The sequence below is a fragment of the Pieris napi genome, chromosome 6 (genome assembly GCF_905475465.1).
Source record: "Pieris napi chromosome 6, ilPieNapi1.2, whole genome shotgun sequence".
Lineage (NCBI taxonomy): Eukaryota > Metazoa > Arthropoda > Insecta > Lepidoptera > Pieridae > Pieris > Pieris napi.
In genome coordinates this window covers 9,791,665-9,816,701 of record NC_062239.1, presented here as the reverse complement: position 1 = coordinate 9,816,701, position 25,037 = coordinate 9,791,665, and the positions used below count along the sequence as shown (strand labels likewise).

Below are 25,037 nucleotides of genomic sequence, written 5' to 3'. Positions count from 1 at the left end.
CAATATTTTGTTTATTACGGCTACCTGTATTTTTAGGTATAAATGTATTTTTATTTATTTATTTTTTGCAGAGCAGGCAGAAAATAATAAACGGCACAAATATAAGAGTCTTTCCTCCAACTTCGATTTTCTTCCCTTTGAAGTAGAGACTCTTGGGCCGTGGGTTCAAGTGCACAGGCGCTTATTAAAGATTTAATTTAGCGCCTAGTAGATAGTACCAGTGACCCCAAGCTGGCACAACGAATAAGTATCACAATACAGCGAGGAAATGCTGCCAGCGTTAAAGGTACACTGCCACAGGGACCACACTTTTTTAATTTGTTTTGATTTTCTTTTTAATAATTTTTATTATAACTTTATAGGTTAAAAAAAATTGTAAATACTGTATACTTGATTGTAAATAAAAACACATTTTGACATGTTACAAAATATCTATCAAACAAATAAAATTCAAATTTTCTTTGGAAAAATGCAACCATTCCATCAGTATTTTCTTATGACGTTGTCACGTTCAACTATCGGCAGTAAACCGACTTTACAGACAACCGATATTTTTATTAGTAACATAAATCATATATAGCAAACAATAATTACACTAAATATTCATTTACAACTGGAAACAATTATATATATAACCGCGATTAAACTTAAGCAAGTCGAGGCTTTAAACTATAGGGACACATACATAACTGAATTAAAGTCCCTTTGTAGGAAAGAATATGAATGAGAAAAAAGGTTTAACCAACTCTACACATTCTACTACCTCACCGTAAAAATCATAGCCCCAAACATTATATTATGAGTTGGCGAATAATTATGAAGTCTTGTGAATGTTCTAGACGCAACTGTATAGAGCTACTAAGTCAAACAGTATTTTACCTTCGTTAAGTGGCTTGCCGGTGTTACGTTATAAACGCTCATGTTCGCCAAGGCTTACGGACTTTATTAGCCTGCGAATAATTTTGAAGTCTTGTGAATGTTCTAGACGCAACTGAGCTACTACGTCAAACACTATTTCACCTACGTTAAGTGGCACCCAGGTGTTACGTAATAAATGCTCGTGTTACGGCTTACGGATGTGACGACACACAAAAACACTCATCAATACGGGAATTAGCTTTCCCGAGAAACATTTGATATATAAGACGATTTTATTTAGGGGTCTTTGATTGTTTGTGTAGATCTTATAGAAACCTCTCACATGTGCTATAATTATGTTTAGTCCCAACGTTTTTATGTGTGTACTTTCCTATATTCTAATTAAGCTATAGTAAAAAGCTTAAATTACTTTAACTACTTCTAAAAATTTATATATATGATAGGTAGTAGACATAAAGAAAGTAGAAGTCTCTCTTCAGCCTGGACAGTAGGACAAGTAAGAGCGCGTGCGGCGTAAATCAATTTTTAGGTATGTACCTATCGGTCAAAATCCTGTGAAGTCTTAGGGTCATGCGTAGGTATATATTGTTTTTCAATACGTAGTTGAATGGTCTCACTCTCTCTTTGTAGAGCTGTATATACAGTGGAATCTCGATAACTCGAACCAAGTTCAGACGAAATCCTCAGTAAGTCGAAAAAATTGCTATTCCCTTCCGATGAACCGATAAATACTTATAATCTCGAATTATTTAGTCTTTGTAACTCGAACAAAATTTCCTACGAAGTATTGATAATACATATTTATACTCTATAACTCGAATTTCAAAAAGGAGACTAACTCGTAGTTAGTAAAATATTCCCCAAAATAATAGCAATAAAATCCAAAATAAATGTTCGGGTTCGGGGCTTCTAATATATTGTTTTTGTCTTGTACACGTGCAATTAACTCGATTTTTATGCCGTTCCCTTGACATTCGAGTTATTGAGATTCCACTGTAGCTATATATTCCTAGATAGATATAGGTATATACATAGGTTAAGCCCGTTTTACTAAATATGTTCTGCAAGAATCTCCTCCTCAGCGTGATTCTGAAGCTCGTCCTTCAAGTGTCGTATTGGTATTCCCCTGTTATTGACAAATTTTATAATATCGTAATTTTTAACAATCATGGTTTTATTTTTATTTCATGATACTTTTATTTTATTCTTTCTCTTTTCTTAAGTCTATTATTTATTTACGTTTGGTAAATATAAAAATATTGGGAGAGTACGAAACTTGGAAAGTATTTTTATTGCTGTTTTCTTCTCGGATTGCCCAAAAGGGATCGTTTAGACGTGATATGGCCGCTCGTTGCACAAATAATTTTGTAATGTTCTTTATCAGCGCACATAGTAGACCTGCTGAAAATCGATATATACCTATTTTAATTAAAACACTAAAAGTAATGATGGACTATTTAATATTTATTAGATGAATATTAAACATAGATGTCTAGATTTAACTTAATTGAGGCCTAGGTGGCTAATACAAGAAGGAAGTAAAGTAAGAAAGAATCATACAAATTATTCTTAAATTTTACATTCATGAAGATTTTTATAGAAAATATTTAACTGAAGTTTATTTTACGTTTCATTTCGTTCTTTTTAGCAATTGTTTTCAGTGCACAATTGTGCACGTTAATCCCTTAAATAAGTCATTATATTTTATTAAAAAATCATTTTTAAAGCATTTATAGAACTAACAAGGCCATAGACAAGTGATTTTATTAAGGGAAATAAAACAAACGATTGGGTAACATTTTACTAAACAGCCTTACTAAGAGTCTATTAAATCATCTCTATGGTTTTTTTAGGTAAATTAGTTGTCTTATCAAAATCAAATATCGGTGCAAGTATGCAATGTGAATATAGTATTGTCTTTGATTTACATAACCTTTACACGTTTAAAGAAAAAACTTTTTAACCGGATTGAAGTTATGTATTATTATAAATTTACAACTATTTAACATAATTTTAAATTTATCCGACGTTTCGCGTGTTTTACAGGTGCCTTAAGCAAGGCAACTTTCTCTACAGCTGTGATACTTTTTGACATCCAACATCTTTTGTCTTCAGTCACCGTGACCACGCACGCTTAAAAAGTTTTTTCTTTAAGCAATGTGAATATTTAAAAACTAATTTAAGGAACCATAGAATGTCTGACAATTATACCTGTGGTTATATAACATATCTGAATTTTATTATTAAAATTAAAGATTAGTTTTTAAATCATCGTCATACAATGAACGTGTAGATATAACATTGGCATAATAGTAGGCGGAAGAGCGTGGAGTACGAGGCCGGTCCGGGTGTGTGAAGTCAACGTCAACAAGACCAAACTTGGATCTAAAATATCAATAAGGATATATTAATTAATAGATCATAAAATAATAATAAGTAAGTAAAGAAAGCAACATATTACAGTATCATTTACGCAAGTGATACGTAACAGAAATTAATTAAAAATATCGGTTTTTTGTTTGTTTTTCTGCAATAAAAATAGTTTTAAAATGATATGTGAAATTGACTTGTTACTCAATGTTCACTGATACTTTAAACTCGTTTTATTCCTGAAAAAATGAAAACAATAAATAATAATTGAAAACACAAACACATCTATTGTATAAATTTACGTAATATTGCTATGAACCATTTTCTTGATTTTTCTTCAACTCATTAAAATCTATCTATCTCTATCACACACTTCAAAATTCAAATTGACGGAAAGTTACCGTCGATTTCAGGATACTAAAACCTATTTTCAAGCGAAGTAGTAAGCGACCTATTTTACCCTTAAAGAGATCTAAAGCTTTTCTATTCCATCCCCTAGCTCGTAATAATACTTTGATACTATCTCCTATACCGAAATAATCAGAAAACTAAAGATTATTACCGATAAAATTGTAAAATGAATTAAAATCTACAAGGCATATTATGAAACTTATTACTTACACGTAACCATCAGACCACTCGAAATTGTCCAAAAGTGTCCAAGCCGTGTAGTAAGTTACATTCACATTGTCCTCGGTTATGGCGAGATACACCTGCCAAACATTATTAATATATTACACCTAAACATTTCTAGATATTAATATTGGAACGAAGTTCCTTATCGCGCGTTGTGAAAGGGGGCTAGACGGAAAAAATTCTTACGAAAAGTTGTCACGTCACTTTTTTGCTATTTGCTATTAGGTAAGTAATCGGTTCTCGTCCGATCACCGAAGTTAAGCAACGTCGGGCGAGGTCAGTACTTGGATGGGTGACCGCCTGGGAACACCTCGTGATGTTGGCTTTTTTTTTTCGTCGTAAGAGTGGTGTCGAGAAAATCTATCATACTGTTAAGATACCAATTAACATATAAATTAATCAAAAGGAATTTCGTTCCATCCGGGTGTCCCTTGACACCTCTAAAGTTTTTTGTTTAATTGTTTAGTCATCCTTCGGCCAGATTAGGTAGTATCTTTATAATATTCGACAAATTTGTGAAGATTTTTTTCATGTAGAGCCGGAATTCACTTCTTCATTCTTAAACTAATTTAAGTAAGTAACCATAATAGTAATAAGAAAAGAAGAAGTCTTAAAGAAAGAAGAAGAAAGAAGAATTGCTTTCATAATTCTTTCAATTGTAATTTGGGGTTGGTAGAACGCATAGGATAACCCTTGTCAATTATCTAACATATGAAATAGACGCAGGCGCAATGCGATAACTATAAATCAGTTCAATTAGAAAGCAAATGTCAGTGAGATCAACCCATCAAACAAATCCGCTGAAGTATTGATGATCAGACTTAGGGCCTTTCAAGAAAATAGCATACCAATTCTAAAAGGGCCGGCAACTTGCGAAACTTCTAGCAGTGTCCATGCGATGCGGTATCACTATCCATTAGCCGCCTACCCGTTTGCCCCGTCTTCTAAAAAAAATATTTGCAGTGTCCAGTACTAATGCCGGAAACCCGAAAACATCAATTCGACATCGTTCTCAACAACTGCAAATTTCACGAAGCACTACGCAGAATTTTGACTAAAGACCTCCACCTTCATGCGTACAAGATTCAGTTAACTCAAGAGCTCAAACCAGCAGACCACGGAAAGCGGCTATTTGTTCAATGAGTAATGGAGCAAAGTGAAATCGAATCCAATTTTTTGAAAAAAATCATTTTCTCCGTCATCGGTGAGATACAGCCACATCTCTGTGCAAAAGTGGAAAATTAATGGAAAGAGTAGTGACCTGTCACCGGAGCCGTGGGGGTCATTTGCCGGATATTTTATTCCATACTTAATCGGAACATGTCTTCTTTACAACAGAATAAAAATATCACAATTCTGTCATAAAATACTTGGTTTTATTTTAAAATGAAAAAGTGCACTCTTACTGAGACACCCGTTATATACATTTTCAAGTACTATTGAGATTATCATCCTGATAAGAATTTGCGGGGGTTTTAAGATGACATTTTTATTTTGAATTTCCTACTTTTATCTCAATAGATAACGGTAATCCGTCACTACTTCTTGTAGAATTTCAATAATAATTTATTTATTATTTTTAGAGACAATTAATATCTACAGAGTATTATTACAGACTCTCATATTAAGAGAAAGAGAGGAAATGCTTGGACCTTATATTACAGTCTCTTTCTGAACTGTACTATAAAATTAAATAAATCAAATCACTACAACGTTGTTTTAGGTCTGGGCCTCATATTTCTGTATCTCTTTCCTGATCATTTTTCCATCTAATAGGAAAGTAGTTGATCAACCTCCATCATCATCGTGCTTGACACACGCCGTTGGCGTTTTGGGTCTAAGCAAGCTAAAGTATTTATAAATCTATTTTAGTGACACGTTTAGTCACAGCCGTGTGGTCATTCAAAGTAATTTGACCTTGACACTAGTCATAGACAAGTGATGTTATTAAGGGAAATAAAACAGAAGATTCGTTAACATTTTATTTAACATAAAGCATGAATTAAAGCCATTAAAATATCTACGGTTGATTAATTAGGTAAATTAATCAAAAATAATCTAAATTATCTGGTGTCATCTAAACCTCGGTGCAACTATTTAATGTGATTATTTAAAAACAAATTTAAGGAATAAAAGGAAAACCTGTGGTGATATAACTTATTAATTAATTAAAGATTATAGTATTGTCTTTTATTAACATAACCTTTACACATTCAAAGAAAAAACTTTTTAACCGGATTAAAGTTATGTGTTATTAATTTACAATTATTTAACATAATTTTAAATTTAACCGACGTTTCCCGTGCTTTACAGCGTGCGTGGTTAAATTTAAAATTATGTTAAATAATTGTAAATTTATAATAATAAAACTTTAATCCGGTTAAATTTTTTTTTAATTAAAGATTAGTTTTTAAATCATCGTCATACAATGAACGTGTAGATATAACATTGGCATAATAGTAGGCGGAAGAGCGTGGAGTACGAGGGCGGTCCGGTTTAGTGAAGTCCACGTCAACAAGACCAAACTTCGATCTAAAAAATCAATAAGGATATATTAATTAATAGAACATAAAATAATAATAAGTAAATAAAGAAAACAACATATTACAGTATCATTTACGCAAGTGATACGTAACAGAAATTAATTATAAAAACATCGGTTTTTTGTTTGTTTTTCTGCAATAAAAAAATAGTTTTATTATATGTGCTTGAGTACCATATTCACTGATACTTTAAACTCGTTTTATTCCTGAAAAAATGAAAACAATAAATAATAATTGAAAAAACAAACACATCTATTGTATAGATTTACGTAATATTGCTATGAACCGTTTTCTTGATATTTCTTCAACTCATTAAAACTATCTATCTCTATCATATACTTCAAATTGACGTAAAGTTATTGCGTTTTCAGGATACTAAAACCTATTTTCAAGCGAAGTAGTAAGCGATTAATTGACGTTAAGTGCGAGTAAATTAAATAATTAGTGACAGTGTTTCGTGCGTGAAATTACTGAAGGTCTATTTTACCCTTAAAGAGATCTATAGCTTTTCTATTCCATCCCCTAGCTCGTAATAATACTCTGATACTATCTCCTATACGGAAATAATCAGAAAACTAAAGATTATTTACCGATAAAATTGTAAAATGAATTAAAATCTACAAGGCATATTTTGAAACTTATTACTTACACGTAACCATCAGACCACTCAAAATTGTCCAAAAGTGTCCAAGCCGTGTAGTAAGTTACGTTCACATTGTCCTCCGTTATGGCGAGATACACCTGCCAAACATTATTAATATTATACCTAAACATTTAGAGAATAATATTTGTTTATAGTCGCTCTCCGGCCAGATTAGGTAGTATCTTTATAATATTCGACAAATTTGTGAAGATTTTTTTCCTATACAGCCGGAATTCACTTCTTCATTCTTAAACTAAATTAAGTAAGTAACCATAATAGTAATTAGGAAAAGAAGAAGTCTCAAAGAAAGAAGAATTGCTTTCATAATTCTTTCAATTGTAATTTGGGTTGGTAGAACGCATAACATAACCCTTGACAATTACCTATGAAATAGACGCAGGCGCAATGCGATAACTATAACTAAACATCAGTTCAATTAGAAAACAAATGTCAATTAGATGATCCGCTAAAGTATGATGATCCGACTTAGGGCCCTTCAAGAAAATAGTGTTCCAATTCTAAAAAGGCCGGCAACGCACTTGCGAAACTTCTAGCAGTGTCCATGGGCTGCGGTATCACTATCAATGAGCCGCGTCCCGTCTTCTAAACAAATAATTCTGTACTAATTCGAACCTACCTGTTCCAAATGAGTCTTATAATAATTAACTCTATTAACATCATTAAGGTCCCGTTTATCACTGGCATAACCATTTTCCATAATTCTATATTCCACGTCCCCATAGTTCTTCTTCAACCAGGACAGGAGACGTCGTAGTCCTTCTGGGTATTCCTGTAATTCACAAAATGTTTACTTTAGCTTATGTGGGTATGTTAGATTGTGTTGAATACTAATTTTATATATTATGTACTGACGAAGAAGTACCCTAATTTAATCAAAAATACCTCCATACCATTATCATAGAAAAGCAAGAGCCCTGAAAGCGTTAAGCACCTTCGGAGCTACCCTTTAAGACTGATATGGATATCCAATAATTGGCGGTGAACTTCTGGACAAAGTACTGTTTAAAATAATTATGAAATCATTTAACGATGAAAACAAATTTCGATGTCATTACTAGATACTTTCAAAATCTTATGAAATCAGTCTTAAAGTTCATAAGCGTTAGAATTTAAAATCATACAGTAAGTTACATTATATAATAATATAGCCTTTATATTCCGAAACTCTGTGATCTGTGATCTTTAATATATTTTCACTCCAGTATATCTCGAAGTTTGGTGTGCCTCTCTTTTCAAAGACAAAGGCCTCCTCTAACCCTTTCTCTATCCTTTGCAACTCTTCTTCAGTTGTAGCCTCTGTTAATATCAGTTCGTCCTCCCATCTTTTGCGTTGTCGGCCTCTTCTTCGTTTTCCGTCTCTAGGGTATCATTCCGTCAATATTTTGCTCCATTTTCCATGGGAGCTCCGTAGCATATGATTCGTCCATCTCCATTTCATTTGGTCTCTCTTAGTGAGAATGTCTGTCACACGTGTTCTAGTCTAATTTTCTTATTATTTTATCCGTGATACTTACAAAGAACCAATCAGAAGAGGTTTGTGGCCACTCTGGTGCAGGTTCCATTAGTGCATTTAATTCTTCACAGCCGTATAAAGGCCACAATCCAATTTTTTCTCCCTCTTTCGGATCTCTTACTAACCGGCTGGTATAGTAGTTTACGGCGTAGAAATCAAATGTTCCTACAAAATCAGGAATAATGTAAAAATAGTCCTTAGTATTTGGTAAAAATTGATGGCTTGTATTTTGCGGGTGCCTCAGTGATAGATGCATGGATAAAATATATATATTTAAGAAACCTAATATTATTTATGCTTTTAAAATAGTGAATAGTTCTCATTTAAGTGAATTCTCAATGAATGTAAGGCAATTTATTCTACAAACAAACAAAGCAACATATTGCAGCCTCAAACAACATTATTTTATTATTACTCTGTTTACCCAAATGGTCACTTTAGGGAGCGTTCAAGTATTACGATTCTCCCCCCCCCCCCCATGTAACGCACCATAAACTTACGAAAGCAAAAATAAAAGTAATGTACAATACAATAAAGGGATTCCCCGTACAACATAAACGAAACGGGTTGCCAATTAATCCCCCAGTTTTTTTATTAAAATAAAAACATGTTACGTAACGCGTTGTTTAAATAACCCCCCTCCCGCCCATGTAACGCACTGCAACGTTTCAAAAGACTCCTCCCTCCCCCCAAATTGCGTTACGTAATACTTGAACGCTCCCTTATCGGTTTACATTAAGGTGTAATTTTCAGAAAACTAAGGCTTCTAACAGTATTTAACGGCAGGTCGCCTGAACGGTAAATTCAAACTTAAAATGAATATACCTTTTATAAAATCGATCTCTTCAGTAGTCAAAGGTGGCAATCTGGATCTAGTGTAGCCTTCCCGGGCACTTTTCTCTGCGATATATTTTTCTACAGAGGGAGGCCAACCACCTTCTTTTGAAAATATTGGATAGGAGTATAGACCAGCCTATAGAAAATGTTAAAAATACTTAAAACAGTTTTATAAGATGATTTCCAAAAATTTGATATCCAGGAAAATAAATTATAAAAATTAAACAGCTAACTAAGTTGGCAGTCTATAAAAAAATATGTTTTTATTTATTTGTGATCAAGATATCTTTTATGGGGCTGAACTCAGATTTGTTAATACCCTTTGAGGTTATATCGTTAAATTGAGTCTACCGCGGATAAACCTGAATGTAACACTCAATGTATTAGTATTAAGGTACTTTGAGCAAACGAGCAGGTTCAAGCAGGCAGGCTCTTAGTATGACCAATACGTAAAATGAAGAGTAAGTAGAAAAGTCACAATACATTTTGTATAGAAAATCTAAGAAGCGCCATCATTGGATTCCTTCATAAATTTGGAACTAAACGGAAACATCTTATCTAACTTTTATCGTTGGAAAGTACCAATAATAGAAAATCTTACACTCATCTGCAGTACAAGCTCGGCTAAATCTTCGTATTCCTCTGAGTGTCCCTGAGCCCACAAAATTTGATTAGTCAGCGATACTTTTCCTGAAACATTTTGATTTATAAAATTAGAAAGTATGTGGTCGGTGATTAAATATAAGTTAAGATTTTCGTCTAATTATTTGCCGTATTATCGAATTAAAAGTAACAGATCCACACGAAATTATTATTTATTTATAAAAAAAACACAATCCTTTCCCAACAGGTGAAAATTCACAAAAAACATAAGAAATTGATAGGAAAAACAAGCTAAACAATTACAACATAAAAAATTTACTAACTTCCAGAGGCACTTAAAAATAATAGAACTTTTTTGCCGTTCACTCAATGGACAATAAAACGGGTCCGCCGTTAGAACGTTGAAATCAACGGTGACCCATCTGTCCCAATTAATATCCCACACTTTGTGACACATTTTATCTCCATCTTTGTGTATCATCATAAAATGATATATTTTATGATATTAAATCTATCTAATTACACTGTAACTGTTTACTGTTAAAAATTCCTATGTCTCTATCTGTTACATTGTATTCACGCTGAGACGGATAGAGGCATAAATATTATAGTTAAAATTGTTAACTGATTTATTTTTGACGTGACAACGTCTTATAATTCGATGGAGCCGGCTGCATGCACGAAAAAACATGACTCATGCGGCGTTACCTCTGAGGCGTTCCATTTAAGGCAAAGTGCAAGCGAGAGCACTCGTTCCGCGCTCTCACACAAAAATTGACATAATTGTATTTATGCGTACAAATAAATGTAACTTGATCAATTCAATTGTGATTTCCATTTACTTCCTTCTCTATATCCATACAAAATATCTATCTAACAAATAAAATTAAAATTTTCTTTTGAAGAATGCAACCATTCCATCAGTATTTTCTTATGACGTTGTCACGTTCAACTATCGTCAGTAAACCGACTTTACAGACAACCGATATTTTTTTTAATAAATACACACTAAACTGTCTAAATCATATTACTATAAATACAAAACCCTTACCCCCATATTTAGGCTTGTACTCCTCGTCATAAAGTCTCCAAGCTTTCGCGTGAGCCAACAGCACGTTCTTATTGCACAGGTAGCTTCCGAACCCTGGACTATATATACCAGGGGCAAAAGAGGCCATAGTGTACGAAGCCTCACAAACGATAACTGGCTCATTTATGGTAATCCAGGATTTGATGCGATCACCAAAGAGGTCGTATACCACGCGAGCATAGTCCGCAAACCATTCAACTATGAGAGGATTGGTCCAACCACCTAAAACGAAAGTTTTAAAAATGTATTAGTATTTTTGCCTCTTTTCATCTCAGTGCAACCACAGTGTCAGAGAGAGACGAATGATGTTATCATAACACTGAATATTTGTATGAAGGGGTTAGTTCATAAGCGTTTAGAATCCAAGGCAACCAGGCGTTTAACTAAGAAAAACTTAGTTCACACTTAGCAGACAAGGAAACCCGTATTGCTGGAGTTTCTATGTAGGGTGTCAAAAGATGCTGCATAAAATGAAACGATGTTTGGCTTAATAAAGTCTCCGACGTTTCAAAGGGAGTAAAAGGTTCCTATTATAAAAAAGGGTGCGTGTAATTATGTACGCGCGTAAAAAGTTTTGATTGCATGCAAATAATTAATTACAATTAAATAATCAAAGACTGGAAAAGGAGTCATTATAGTCAATACGGTTCAGTTTACATTTGAAAAATTAAATAAATAAATATTTATTATTATTCTCTTACATTAAGTGTAACATAAATTCTGTTATTATTCGAATGTTGTTTTTAAATTATGTCCATTGCCGTAACATCTTCCGTGGGCAACTTCATTCTGTTAATTTTGTGTCACGGTGCGCGCGCATCGTAAAATTTCACTCTCATAAATTTCTCATAACGCGCCTAAAGAAGTATAACTTCAAAAATAAAAAATTGACTCCAAGGGTATCAGAGTCTCGAGTAGTAAATGTATTGGATTTGCCATATAAGTAACTCTTATATGGCAAATCCAATACATTTTTTGATATACGGGAGTGATACTTAGCGCTGTTTCGAATCTTAAGGTAAATTTCTCTCTAACTATATTCTCTAATTTGTGGAGCAAATAGTAATCAATTATGAAGCGTCTTTTCTAATAACACGAGTATATCTCTATGGCGAATGCTACACGCTCGATATTTATCGTGGTATTTGGATCGTGATCCAGAATCACGATGTGTAGTACAGGCGTATCACGATACGTGATACGGATCGCTGGATTTCTAGAAATCTAAAAATCCACGATCCGTATCAATTATCGTCGATAAATATCGAGCGTCTAGTCTCTGGTCGATATTTATCGCGTCACAATTAATTCTGCCAGCCATGGAAGAGGACGCGCATATTGAGTCGGCGCCCGCCGCACTTCAAACAAACGACCAAAAACACTTGAAAGAATTTATACTTGTATTAGAAACACTACCTGAGATATGGGACAGCTCAAATCCAAACATAATTAATAAAGTGAAAAGGGCGAATGCGTATGAGCAGCTGCTTCAAATTTTTAAGAAAATTAAACCAGGCGCGACAGCTAAAGACGTGATTGCCAAGATCAATTCATTAAAATCGAACTATAGAAAAGAATTAAAAAAAATAACAGATTCGAAGCGATCGGGTCCTGCAGCTGAAAATGTATACAATCCAAAGTCTTGGGTATTTCATATGCTGAAATTTTTGAATAAAAATGAAAAGCCGATTGATAGGGTAATTTGATTTAATAAATTCAGATGTGTATATTTTTCTCTATCTTGAAACCAATGCTATCGCTAATATAATAGCAACGCAAGCTTTCTTAATATTGTTACTCATTATTATAACACGAAACGTACGAGTGTACTCAATGAAATTTACCGTCGTACTGACGCGATTCGTATCGAGTGTGTAGTATACTAAAAAAATACAAGATAAATATCACGATAAATATCGAGCGTGTAGCATTCGCCTATAACTTTATCAGGTTTCAAAACGTTTATTTCTTCTACTAAATAGTAAATACTCTGCGTGCAAAGAGATTAAAGTATTCTCTATTTAATTAAACAATCAATTATAGAATCATTATTTACACTAGCTTTAATGAATAGATAAATAAAGTTTAAAGGCCTTTGAAGTACTATTTTCGCCGCTTTGATTGCAGCCATTTTATTTCACATATTTTTACTAGCTAACTTGTGGTTATAACAGCGTCGGTCGTAGCTATAAAAAAAAAACGTGTGTGTACTTATGTACACTCGTTAGAAGTTATACTTCTTTGGCGTAACAAGATATAATCTTTTCAAAAATGTTATTCTACTATTTTAGAAATCAACACTTTCAATAGAAAAAAAATATTTAATACATTTTGTTTAAAGGCATTATCTAGTTAAATAAAGTTTATTTAAATATCACAAATAAATAAATATCGTGATCAGAGTTGTCAGTTCTCACGCCAACATTAGTATATGTCCTTACTTTAACTTTGTTGGTAACTTTTTTTGAAATGTTGACTTTAGCTAACTTCAGGGTGTGGGGGTTTTTTTCCGACGGTGTGCGCGCGCATCGTAAAAATTTACTCTCAACATTTTTCCCTAACGCGCCAAAAGAAGTATAACTTCAAAAAATATTATTTTTAATAAAGAGAGTTTTTAATAAACAAACTTCAGCTTCGTAACTTAAAGTAAAGATATTATGGAGGACGCTTTGTCAGTACGCTCGCGGAGCTTACAACATACTCGTTAGCATCAAAACACATCTATTAATAGCCTACCTGCCAACCCAGCTAGTACTTTAACAAGACGTTTGGTGTGGACTCAGGACTATTTAACGTATATTTGTGTGTTATTTGTTTAATTATTGTACTACTAAATATCATATCACTATTCTTGCCGTTTATCTTGTTTTAGATTTGTGTTGTACAATTGTAAATAGTAGGTGCAAACAAATAAATGTATAAATGTTTCTATGTAATCTTATCTAATAAATAATATTAGCTATAAATCTCATAGTAGGTAGTCATAATAGTTCATCCAACCAAGAAATGGGTTTTTGGGCGAATATCGTTTTCTCTATGTGAAAATAATATTTACCCAGATCCTGCAACTTCTGCGGCAAGTCCCAGTGGTAGAGAGTGATAACAGGTTCGATTCCCTTCTCAAGAAGGCCATTAATAACGTCATTGTAGTATCTCTTGCCGTCCTCGCTTATGTAGTTGGAGAAACCATTTGGCAGTAGCCGCGGCCATGATAGTGACAATCTGAAATATAAAGGTTGGACGACTTAAAACCCCAAATTTTAAACACATTTTTTTACTGATTTAAAATAGTATAAAAAATACGATATAAGAGTTTACAAATTATAATTGTACTAGCTGACCTGGCAAACGTCGTTTTGCCATGTATATTATTTACAATAAAAAATAGGGGTTGTTCGTAGAGGGGTGAAAATTAGGGGTTGTATTAATTATTGTATGTATTTTTTATTAAAAAATTAAAAAATTGTATCTAAAAAAAAAAAAAATTAGTGTTGTCCGATTCTCAGACATACCCAATATGTACACAAAATTGCATGAGAATCGGTCAAGCTGTTTCGGAGGAGTTTAACTACAAACACCACGACACGAGAATTTTATATATTAGATTGCTTGATCAAGGCCCTTTCGTTATTTTTTTCATAATAGCCAAGATACCTACCTTTTATAATCATTTTCTAATTGATGAACTATGACAGCTATGCGTATGTTAATTGCTATCATAACAATAAATTACATCGTCGAAATGGAAATATTAAAATGTCTTGCCAATATTCGTTAAATATTTCTGTTACACGAACAAAGGTAGTCAATTTGTATGCTCAGGTGTAAAATTTTACAGTTGGTCGATTGTTTATATTAGGTTAATCACCTTATATTAATAGGTGATTCTATAACCAGTATTTACAGATCTTATTATCGATGGATTGGCACGCAAATCGATATTCAAATAAATTTTATTCAAAGCCGTGTTCTTTAGTTTGTTTTTGTGTAATTTTGGGGTATGTTTTGGCATGGCGCCAAGATAAACTGAAAATAAGTAAAATTTTCGAATATTAGTTCCTACGTGGAAATACCGCTGCGCACGAAGCATTAATGACGTGTACGGGCCTAACAGTGCTTGCATAAATACGGTCCATTATTGGTTCGGTCGTTTTAAATCTGGAAATATTAAGTTAAAGAACGAGCCTCGCGGTCGGCCAGTAAGTATTGACCACGACGACTTAAAGGCGATAGAGGAAGCGAATCCAGCGCAATCTACGGCTGATCTTGCTGCGGGCCTTGGAGTTAGTGTCAAAACAACATCGAAGGACTTGCGTCAAATCGGAAAGATAAAAAAGCTAGATAAGCCGGTGCCACAATAACAGCAAGACATACGCGTTGAAGCTTGCATATGACCCACTATATGCACAATGAAACGAGGGAATTCTAAAGCGTTACATGCAATGAAAAGTGGATCCTGTGGACTGGGGTACAGCACCTAATCAGTACGGTAAAAAAAGATAACTTTTAGAAAGATGATGCAGAACCAGTGCCGGCTTGTACATCACAGCTTCACCGAATGGCACAACGGGGACAGTAGAGGTATATTGCCAAGAATTGCAAACAATTACGAAGAAGATCACAATTCAACAACCAAGACTGGTCAATCGCTCTTCGCCATTGCTTCCCCCCGACAACCCGCTTACTTACAACAGACTAGCAAAGCTACAAGAGTTACATCTAGAAGCTCTTCGTCTCCTACCGTACTTACCAGCCCTAACAGATTTCCACTTTTTCCAAAATTTAGAATTTTTTTTAAGTGACTAAAATTTAAGTTTAAGTGTATAAAGTACAAAACGCTTTCGCAGATTTCTACAGGAATAAACAAACTGCCATCAAAATAGCAAAATTGTATGGATAATTTGAGCCAATACTTTGATAAGCTAAAATAATAAATTTAAAAAATATATCACATATAAAATACAAATCTCCGAATTCAAAGGACCTACTATTAATAGAATAAAACGTTTTCACAGCTATATCTGATACTGACCTGTAGAAATCTAGTCCTAATTCAGACGCAAGTTGAACATCTTCCCTCCACTTGTGATAGGAATCACAGGCCACATCACCGTTTGATTGATCCACTATGGCTGAAGGCTTGTTGTGAATGAAGGTATCCCATATACTAGCAGACTTGTCTGTTTATCAGAAGATTATTTTATAAACATAAGATGTTCGAACAGCTGTCTTGAAGGGAATTCAGTCCCTCTACAACTGTTATGTAATAGAAGATGGTTATGAAAAATGGTTGATTGCTCGGATACAGAAAAAAATATATTTATTTACCCGGGATTCGAAGGCTCAGGGTAACACAATTTTTCTATAACGAAATACTTTCATAATAGGCACGATACATAAATTGACATCGTATCCAAATAAAGTTTCCTCTGTATTACACACTGTAAATTTTCATGAAATAGAAGCAAGTTTATAATATATAGTATTTGATTTAAACTTTTAATCATGGTATGGTTTTTAATTGTGAATTTGCCATAAATTTTTACTCACCACTAACATTCCAGGCCCCTTCAACTTGATAAGACGCGGTCGCCGCCCCGAACTTAAATGCGTCGGGGAATCTCCGCTCTCCACGTACGACTGCTATTAATGCACTAGTAATATAAAATATATTAATTTTAATAATTATTAAAATTATCTTGTTTAAACTTTAATTGGAAATCCAACTTTCCTCCGCACTCATGGCTAGATATTGGGATAGATAAATAGATAGATACTAGTAATTTTCAAAAAAAATATTTGTTCGCCTTAGCTGTTACTAAGGCGATGTGTTATTCACATAAAAAATTTATGTCACCGTTATAAAAAATCCATAAAATAACATACATACCTAAAGACAATTACCTTTAAGCAACACATTGTTTCGACTGAGTATAAGTTGCCCCAGAATTCTGATAATATTATCAGTAATCAGCTTACTTTAATGTTATTTGTCATTGAATTGTAATACATACTTAGTTCAATAATACTATTGGTTAGGTACTAAGCTGTACAGGGCTACGAAATTATTATAAAGTTGATTTCGTAACTTAACGAGAGAGAGAGAGAGAGAAGTTGAAGGCTTCGTTGATTTCATACTACTTTGGTACCACGGTATTGGTAGTGATAAATGTTAGGAATGTACTTATTTTATCACGAAATTGAAAATTATTATACCCCCTGTTAGATATAATTTCTAACTGTAAGATCATTTATTACATTATCTCAGAATAATAATAATAAATCCTTTATTTGCCAAGATAGTGGTACAAAATAAAAAAATCGAACAACAAGAAAAATCTTATCTTAATAGGGAAGTTCAATAAAGTGAACATAAGGATTATTAACAATAGGAAATACAACAAGAAGTTAGACTTCAGTGTATTAACTAGCTACATTGGTACCTACTTAAAAGAACTTGAATGAAGAAAATTAGTGAATTCTGGCCCATCGATTAATTCAATACAGCAGTGTATTAATAAACCAGAGGTTGTGCCTTCACGACTGTGCACCAGTTTTATTTCTAACTGCGCACATTGACGTAAGAAGTTTGTATTTGCTGAAAGCCTCAAAATCGAAGACACGTTTTTTCACATAAATTCAATGAGAACAGGGACTGCGTCCCCCATCGGCTGCGCGCAGCGAGTGGAGCCTATGTCTCCTCGCGCGCTGTGGCCCCCACAAGGTCTATACGCTCGACCCCGTACCACCCTGTATCAGCAGGGTGCGAAAAATATACACCACCCGAAGGGGCAAACGCCCCGAACGGGCCAGAGCTCACCCCTCTCGAGGGAGTGTGCAACAAGTACCAAGGGACTGCGTCGATTACTTTGGAGCTAATTTTTTACGTTAAATATGAGTTATGCCATTAGCTTTTTCAACAAATCGACTATGTGCTAAGCCTACAAATGAGCCATTCTTCTGATCTGAAAGTCTTCAAAGCAGAGGAAACTATATACATATATAAAGTTTCGAAGCCTTTATTTTTTTCTATGATTTTAAAGGTGTATGTTAGCTGAAGCTTAATGCTTCAAAATTTGAAGCAAGAAGATTTGGGTGTCACAAAGAAGAAGGAATATTTATACAGAATTAAATTACCCATTTTGAATATTTTGTCGTTATAGAAACGTATGTTCTGGTTTTACATTTAATTTAATGAAAAATCAATAAACTTAAAAAGATATTTGTAGGTATTACTTTCTAATGTGTAGAAGGAAAAATAAAAAACATAGTCCTAGCATCTATAGTTTTTGGGTTATGATTTTTTTCCAATGTTTGGCTGTGGTGAACATTCGCTATTTTGGAATTGCAAATACGTTTTCTTACATCGACATGTTCTCATGGCGACATCGTGAGAACCCAAGCATGTCTTAGACCTTAAAATCTAGGAAATATATCAGGCACACAAAAGGCCTACTTTTTAATACAAGAAGCATGATCAAACAAACGTCTGCCAAGGCCCAATAGGGTTGTAGCGCAATTGAATTATACTTTATTATTAGTTAATTACTATTTTATGAGCAGTGCTTGCCTAGTGGCTTCAGCGTGCGACTCTCATCGCTGAGGTCGTAGGTTCGATCCCCGGCTGTGCACCAATGGACTTTCTTTCTATGTGCGCATTTAATATTCGCTCGAACGGTGAATGAAAACATCGTGGGAAAACCGACTTGCCTAGAGCCAAATAGTTGACGGCGTGTGTAAGGCACTGGAGACTGATCACCTACCTACCTACCTACCTAGAAATCTGAAGCCCAGACCTAAAGTGGTTGTAGCGCCACAGAATTATTTTATTTTCATTTACTAGAGAACCCTATAACGTTGTTATCAAAAGGTTTCAAAATGATAGCACATGTGTGACAAGATAAAACAGTTTTACATAATACTTGGTAATACTATGCAGTATGCAATAATAAATAGATTGCCGATATGGATAAGCATTTTTGTATAAACTTCAGAAGATTGCGAAGTGTGGAACTGAATATAAAAATATTATTTATTTATGTAGGTAATTTTCACGAACGTAAAAAACTAAATTTTCAAACAAAGGAAAAGTAAAAAAGGACGAAAAGTAAAACTAAGCGACTCGTCGTCACTCTTTCAAATCGCCTGTTTTCTAACTTCATAAATTTTGAAAAATCCATTCCGGATGTGAATTCACGTATAGTTTGTACGGTCAATGGTTGATCAAAAACAATAAGGGATATAATAAATAATAAATAAAATAAAATAGCCTTTATTGCTGTTTCTATCTTACAATAATACTCATTAATTAATACATGCCTAACATAATTACTTTCTAAATACTTTTCTACTAAATTAAATTTAAATTACTTTCGAAGTACTTACTAAATTAAATTGGTTTAATCATTGTATGTTCGGCAACTGGATTTTTGTCTGGAACAGCTTGTCTGTCGACAAAGGCCTCCTCTAAAGATTTCCACGTATTCCTGTCTTTTGCTAAACGAGTCCATACCGGAATTCAGTTCTTTCCCCAAGTCTTCTCACTTCACTGATGCCAATTATGTCCCATTTAATTTCATCTAATGCTAATTCTAGTTCTTGTAATTTTTCCATGGTTCCTAGTGATCGGCAATTTATAGTTGCTATATATAGATCGTCAATTGTCTTCCTGTTATTTCTTATCTTTAGAGGGTCGGATAGTGATAGGGATATAAACCATCACAAATATCTACAAATAAAAGGAACTGTGACAAAAAAAAATCTTAGCACTTGCAAGCTACTTACGGACTTTTTTGTATCTTTACGTTTACGTTCAAAGTTACTATATATATAAAACCTATTTTATGCAGAGTAATTATTTTGAGCGTAGTCTGTAAAGTAGCTAGTGGCCGTTCAAGTATTACATAAGCAGATTAACTGCAATTTATCCGTCCCCCTTCCTCTTGTCAGCAAACGTAAGCAAAACTCTCAAATAGTACATAAACGTATTAGTTTTTTGTAAGAATCCTCGAAAATGCATTTCGTTTTCAAGCATAGACAACGTGTGGGTATTATGTGTAAAAAAGTAAATAATTACTGTTGACGTAATCACCAAATAAGAAAATCAAAGACCCCCCCCCCCCCTATATTTCCTACGTAATACTTGAACGACCTCCTATGGCTAGTAGCTCTGTGAGTTTAGTTAGATTCAACGAAGAGCTATTCGAATCGTCGACGACCAGTCACTTTCCGTGCGGCTTGATCCCTTGGCGTTGTGTAGAGATGTGGGGTCTCTCGGCATCTTCTACCGCATTTACCATGGAGAGTGTTCAGAGTTCGGCCTGCAGCTGAGTTTTATCATCGGACGTCAAGGCAAAATACAAAATACCATCCGTATCACCTCGACGTCCGTCGTTCTACAACTAAGCGTTTTCTAAAGCATTTTTTGCCGTGCACCCCCACTATGTGGAACCAGCCTTGCGATTCTGTAACTCACTTTTCGAACTCTCACACCGGTTTTTGCAGCGGCGGTCGCGCTCAAATCAGTCGTGAAACAGTCATTTTACGATTTGGCATTCTGATTAACAATAAACTACAAGCTCCCTCCGCTTGTCAAGACGTAATGTGAAATTGCTTACTTAGAATTATATATTATATTAGAATACGATGAGATTCCAAAAATGATGTGAGTGACGAAGGGAGCTTTGTTAGTGCGAGGTGAACTCACAGATTAACAGAATCGCATGGCAGCTACCCACTGAAGTATTTCCGAACCAATTTGACTCAGGGTCCTTCAAGAAAGAGCGTACCAATTCTTGAAAGGCCGGCAATACACTTACGAGCCTTCTGGCAGTGTGAGTGTCCATGGGCGGAGGTATCACTTAACATCAGGTGAGCCTCCTGCCCGTTTGCTTCCCATTACATAAAAAAAAAGAAAAAAAAAAGGAAAGTATCAATCTATTACGAAACTTGCCTAGCAAGCATAAATCGTGCAGTCATAATACAATCATACTATATAGTCTAGTCGACAAGTTGAAAATGGAACAAAATAGAGATACTGCTCTTAAAATTATGTGCGATAGCTCATTGGATCCGGAATGACGTCTAGAAAAATGTGCTAAAAGCGTGTTTTAGCACATAAAAAATTGCAAAAGTTATAGACCATTAAAGATGAAAAAAAAATGGCATTTAGTTTTTTGCCCATATTTAATAAACTATTAATATTTAGGAAATTTCCAATAAAAAACTCCTGACTCCCAGAACTCTATCTCCATTATTTATAATGTTAATTTAACGCTGAAAATAGGTCTGCGGGTGACATTTTTAGGATTCGCGCGTGGCGTCAAAAGCTACTACGGCACATTTATTAATTTATTTAAGGTATTGAATATTTTTTTTTAAATTTGAAAAAATTATGGTGTGTTCTGAACACTATAATTAATTTATTCCCGTTGAAAATTTTACTTAAAGTCAATTTTTCAACAAGTTAAATATTTGTTAACTAACGAAATTTTCTCGAACGACCGTCTTAATTGTAAGTGAAAAAAAATGTTTAAATAATGGTCGTAAAAATATTTTACTTCGTAGAGCCTTTCTTACATACATACTTAACAAGATCGTGCCATAAAAGTTAAAAAAATATTTATACTTTGTTTATAACAATTTTTTTACTTAAACAAAAACTTAAAAATCCATGTAATGATGTTAAAAATTTTTTTTTTTTTTTCTAAATATCTAATCTATAAATATCTATCTAAATAATATTTATAATCGTTTTTTTATTAATACAAGATATTTATTGATTTGCAAAAAAAAAATTCCAGCCATTTGTTGATAATTTTTTTTTAAACAAATTGATTAAATCAATATTTTTTTTAAAAAATTTAACACAACTTTATTACATTACAAATTTTGTGATTTTTAAAAAAAATTTTTCCTTAATAACAATTTTTAATTGTTTATAATCGTTTTTTTTAATTTTCAATTGTTTAAATAATTTGTTAAGAAATTTGACAGTCCTCTATAAAGTAACAGAATTTTTTTTTTTTAATCAACAATTCTATTGTTTATTAACTTACTAATTTGTTATAAATAAATATTCAACTTCTATTTATTTTTTTTCTAAAAGTAATATTCATGATAATCAAAAAATTTACAAAAAAAAAAATTTCTATACTTTGTTATATATGGTTGTTTTTGTTAATTTTAGAAGTTTTAGAAAAAAAATAAACAAAAGTTGAATATTTATTTATAACAAATTGGTAAGTTAATAAACAATAGAATTGTTGATTTAAAAAAATTTTTTTCTGTTACTTTATAGAGGACTGTCAATTATGATTTTTAGAAAAAAAAATTTCTTAACAAATTATTTAAACAATTGAAAATAAAAATAAACTATTATAAACAATTAAAAATTGTTATTAAGGAAAAAAATTTTTTTTTTAAATCACAAAATTTTTAATGTAATAAAGTTGTGTTAAATTTTTTTTTTTAAATATTGATTTAATCAATTTGTTTAAAAAAAAATTATCAACAAATGGCGGGAATTTTTTTTTTTTTGCAAATCAATAAATATCTTGTATTAATAAAAAAACGATTATATGATGATTTAGAAAAAAAAATTTTTTTTAACATCATTACATGGATTTTTAAGTTTTTGTTTAAGTAAAAAAATTGTTATAAACAAAGTATAAATATTTTTTTAACTTTTATGGCACGATCTTGTTAAGTATGTATGTAAGAAAGGCTCTACGAAGCAAAATATTTTTACGACCATTATTTAAACATTTTTTTCACTTACAATTAAGACGGTCGTTCGAGAAAATTTCGTTAGTTAACAATTATTTAACTTGTTGAAAAATTAACTTTAAGTAAAATTTTCAACGGGAATAAATTAATTATAGTGTTCAGAACACACCATAATTTTTTCAAATTAAAAAAAAAATATTCAATACCTTAAATAAAATAATTAATGTGCCGTAGTCGCTTTTGACGCCACGCGCGAATCCTAAAAATGTCACCCGCAGACCTATTTTCAGCGTTAAATTAACATTATAAATAATGGAGATAGAGTTCTGGGAGTCGGAAGTTTTTTATTGGAAATTTCCTCCTCTTTCAGTATCTTTATTGAAATTTCTTAAATATTAATAGTTTATTAAATATTGGCAAAAAACTAAATGCCATTTTTTTTCATCTTTAATGGTCTATAACTTTTGCAATTTTTTATGTGCTAATACACGCTTTTAGCACATTTTTCTAGACGTCATTCCGGATGATTCCAATGAGCTATCGCACATAATTTTAAGAGCAGTATCTCTATTTTGTTCCATTTTCAACTTGTCGACTAGACTAATATAGATTTTGCATACCTATTTGTGAAATTAAATCGTAGCGTCAACATTGATGCTTGATCTTGATTGTTTTGCGCGCAAAAATATCATCAAGGTTATCAATAACAAAAATACTATCACAAAAAACTCTTTTAACTTTGATTCATTGCTTTATACGTATCTTGACGTTTCAAGACATTTCAATGTGAAGTAATGGGGTGAACCACGATCAATACAAAATCTAAGACAATATCATATTTTTTATTTTATAAAATTTTTGCGATTAATAAATAACACATAACTTTGTAATATTAATAACTTTTTTTTTATCTGTCAGGGACAAAAATTTAATACCAGATAATTTTTAAAATTCTGACATTAAACCGGTTTTAAATAAACACATTTCAAAATGATTTAGTAGGCTAATTTCATTTTAATTAAAAAAATAGTTTCTTATCTAGCAAACATAGCAACTGTAAAAATATATATATATATACATTTTCAAGTACTATTGACATTATCACCCTGATAAAAATTTGCAGGGGTTTTAAGGTGACATTTTTATTTTGAATTGCCTATTTTTATCTCAATAGATAACGGTAATCCGTCACTACTTCTTGTAGAATTTCAATAATAATTTATTTATTATTTATTTATTTATTTCGTTTTATTACATCGTCTGAAACTTTTACGTCTGTGTGTTGCATGTCGCGTGACGGTCGCAGCAGCTGACCGTGTAGTGTATAGACTATTATTTAATACTAGCGGACCCGACAGACGTTGTCCTGTCTTAACTATGAATATTGATTTCAAATTGGTATAATGAATTAAAAAATATTTCAGAAACAAAGTGTTTATTATTCTAATGCTTTATGTTATACAACATTCTTTGTTTGTTTTTCTGGCTCGCATATTATTATATTATCAATATAATAACTCCGATCGAAGCATTTATTTTGAACGATATTCATTTTTCTTACATCCTCTGACGATATTGACGATTAGTTGTGTTATGTCAAACGCCATAAGGTTACACCAAAAAGTTCGAATTGTATGGTGGTTAAGTATTCTTGACTTTTCTAATTTTCCGCGCAATTTTTTTCTTTTTTTCTTTTATAAGAACCTTCTCCTGACAATTACAAACACAACAAAAAAAAATCAGACAAATCGGTCGAGCCGTTTTCATGTGATGTCGTGACAACGGAAAACGGGTTTCATTTTTATATATATAGATGTGCATTTTGTATATAATCTAAAAAAATGTTAAGTACATATTATGTATGTCGTACTCTCTAAGACAAGTTCAATAAAAATATTAGTTAGAGACTTAGTCTACTTTTATTATTTCCCATTATCATTCCAATTTTCCAAGTATAAAATTAAGATTGATAAAGCTAACAATAGCTTACCCTTATGAAATATTATTCCAAAATTTTTTAGTTAAATGTCTATAATGTGAAAAAAGTTTCACTTTTACCGTGGTTTCATAAAACCACACAATCCTTTTTTATTTTTAGAGACAATTAATATCTACAGAGTTTTATTACACTCGCATATTAAGAGAGAGAGAGGAAGTGCTTGGACCTTATATTAC

At 32.6% G+C, this 25,037-nt stretch overlaps 2 protein-coding genes across 2 annotated transcripts in view; both read right to left on the bottom strand.

Annotated features, from left to right (window-relative positions):
- Positions 1-3,126: 3,126 nt before the first annotated feature.
- Positions 3,127-25,037, bottom strand: part of LOC125050567 (myrosinase 1-like) — a 36,232-nt gene continuing 14,321 nt past the window's right edge. Inside the window, exon 11 of the mRNA XM_047650493.1 lies at positions 3,127-3,264. Coding sequence (XP_047506449.1) covers positions 3,129-3,264 — 136 coding nt within the window. The 3' untranslated portion in view covers positions 3,127-3,128. The remainder of the gene's footprint in view (positions 3,265-25,037) is intronic.
- On the bottom strand, positions 6,217-17,152 carry LOC125050568 (myrosinase 1-like). Its single transcript, XM_047650494.1, has 11 exons — positions 17,026-17,152; positions 16,686-16,789; positions 16,168-16,315; positions 14,191-14,357; positions 11,097-11,357; positions 10,044-10,132; positions 9,431-9,578; positions 8,607-8,770; positions 7,709-7,861; positions 7,078-7,169; positions 6,217-6,417 (listed from the first exon to the last, which is right to left on the bottom strand). Exons 1-11 carry the CDS (start codon positions 17,052-17,054, stop codon positions 6,282-6,284), a joined length of 1,491 nt encoding a protein of 496 aa, XP_047506450.1. The 5' UTR covers positions 17,055-17,152; the 3' UTR covers positions 6,217-6,281.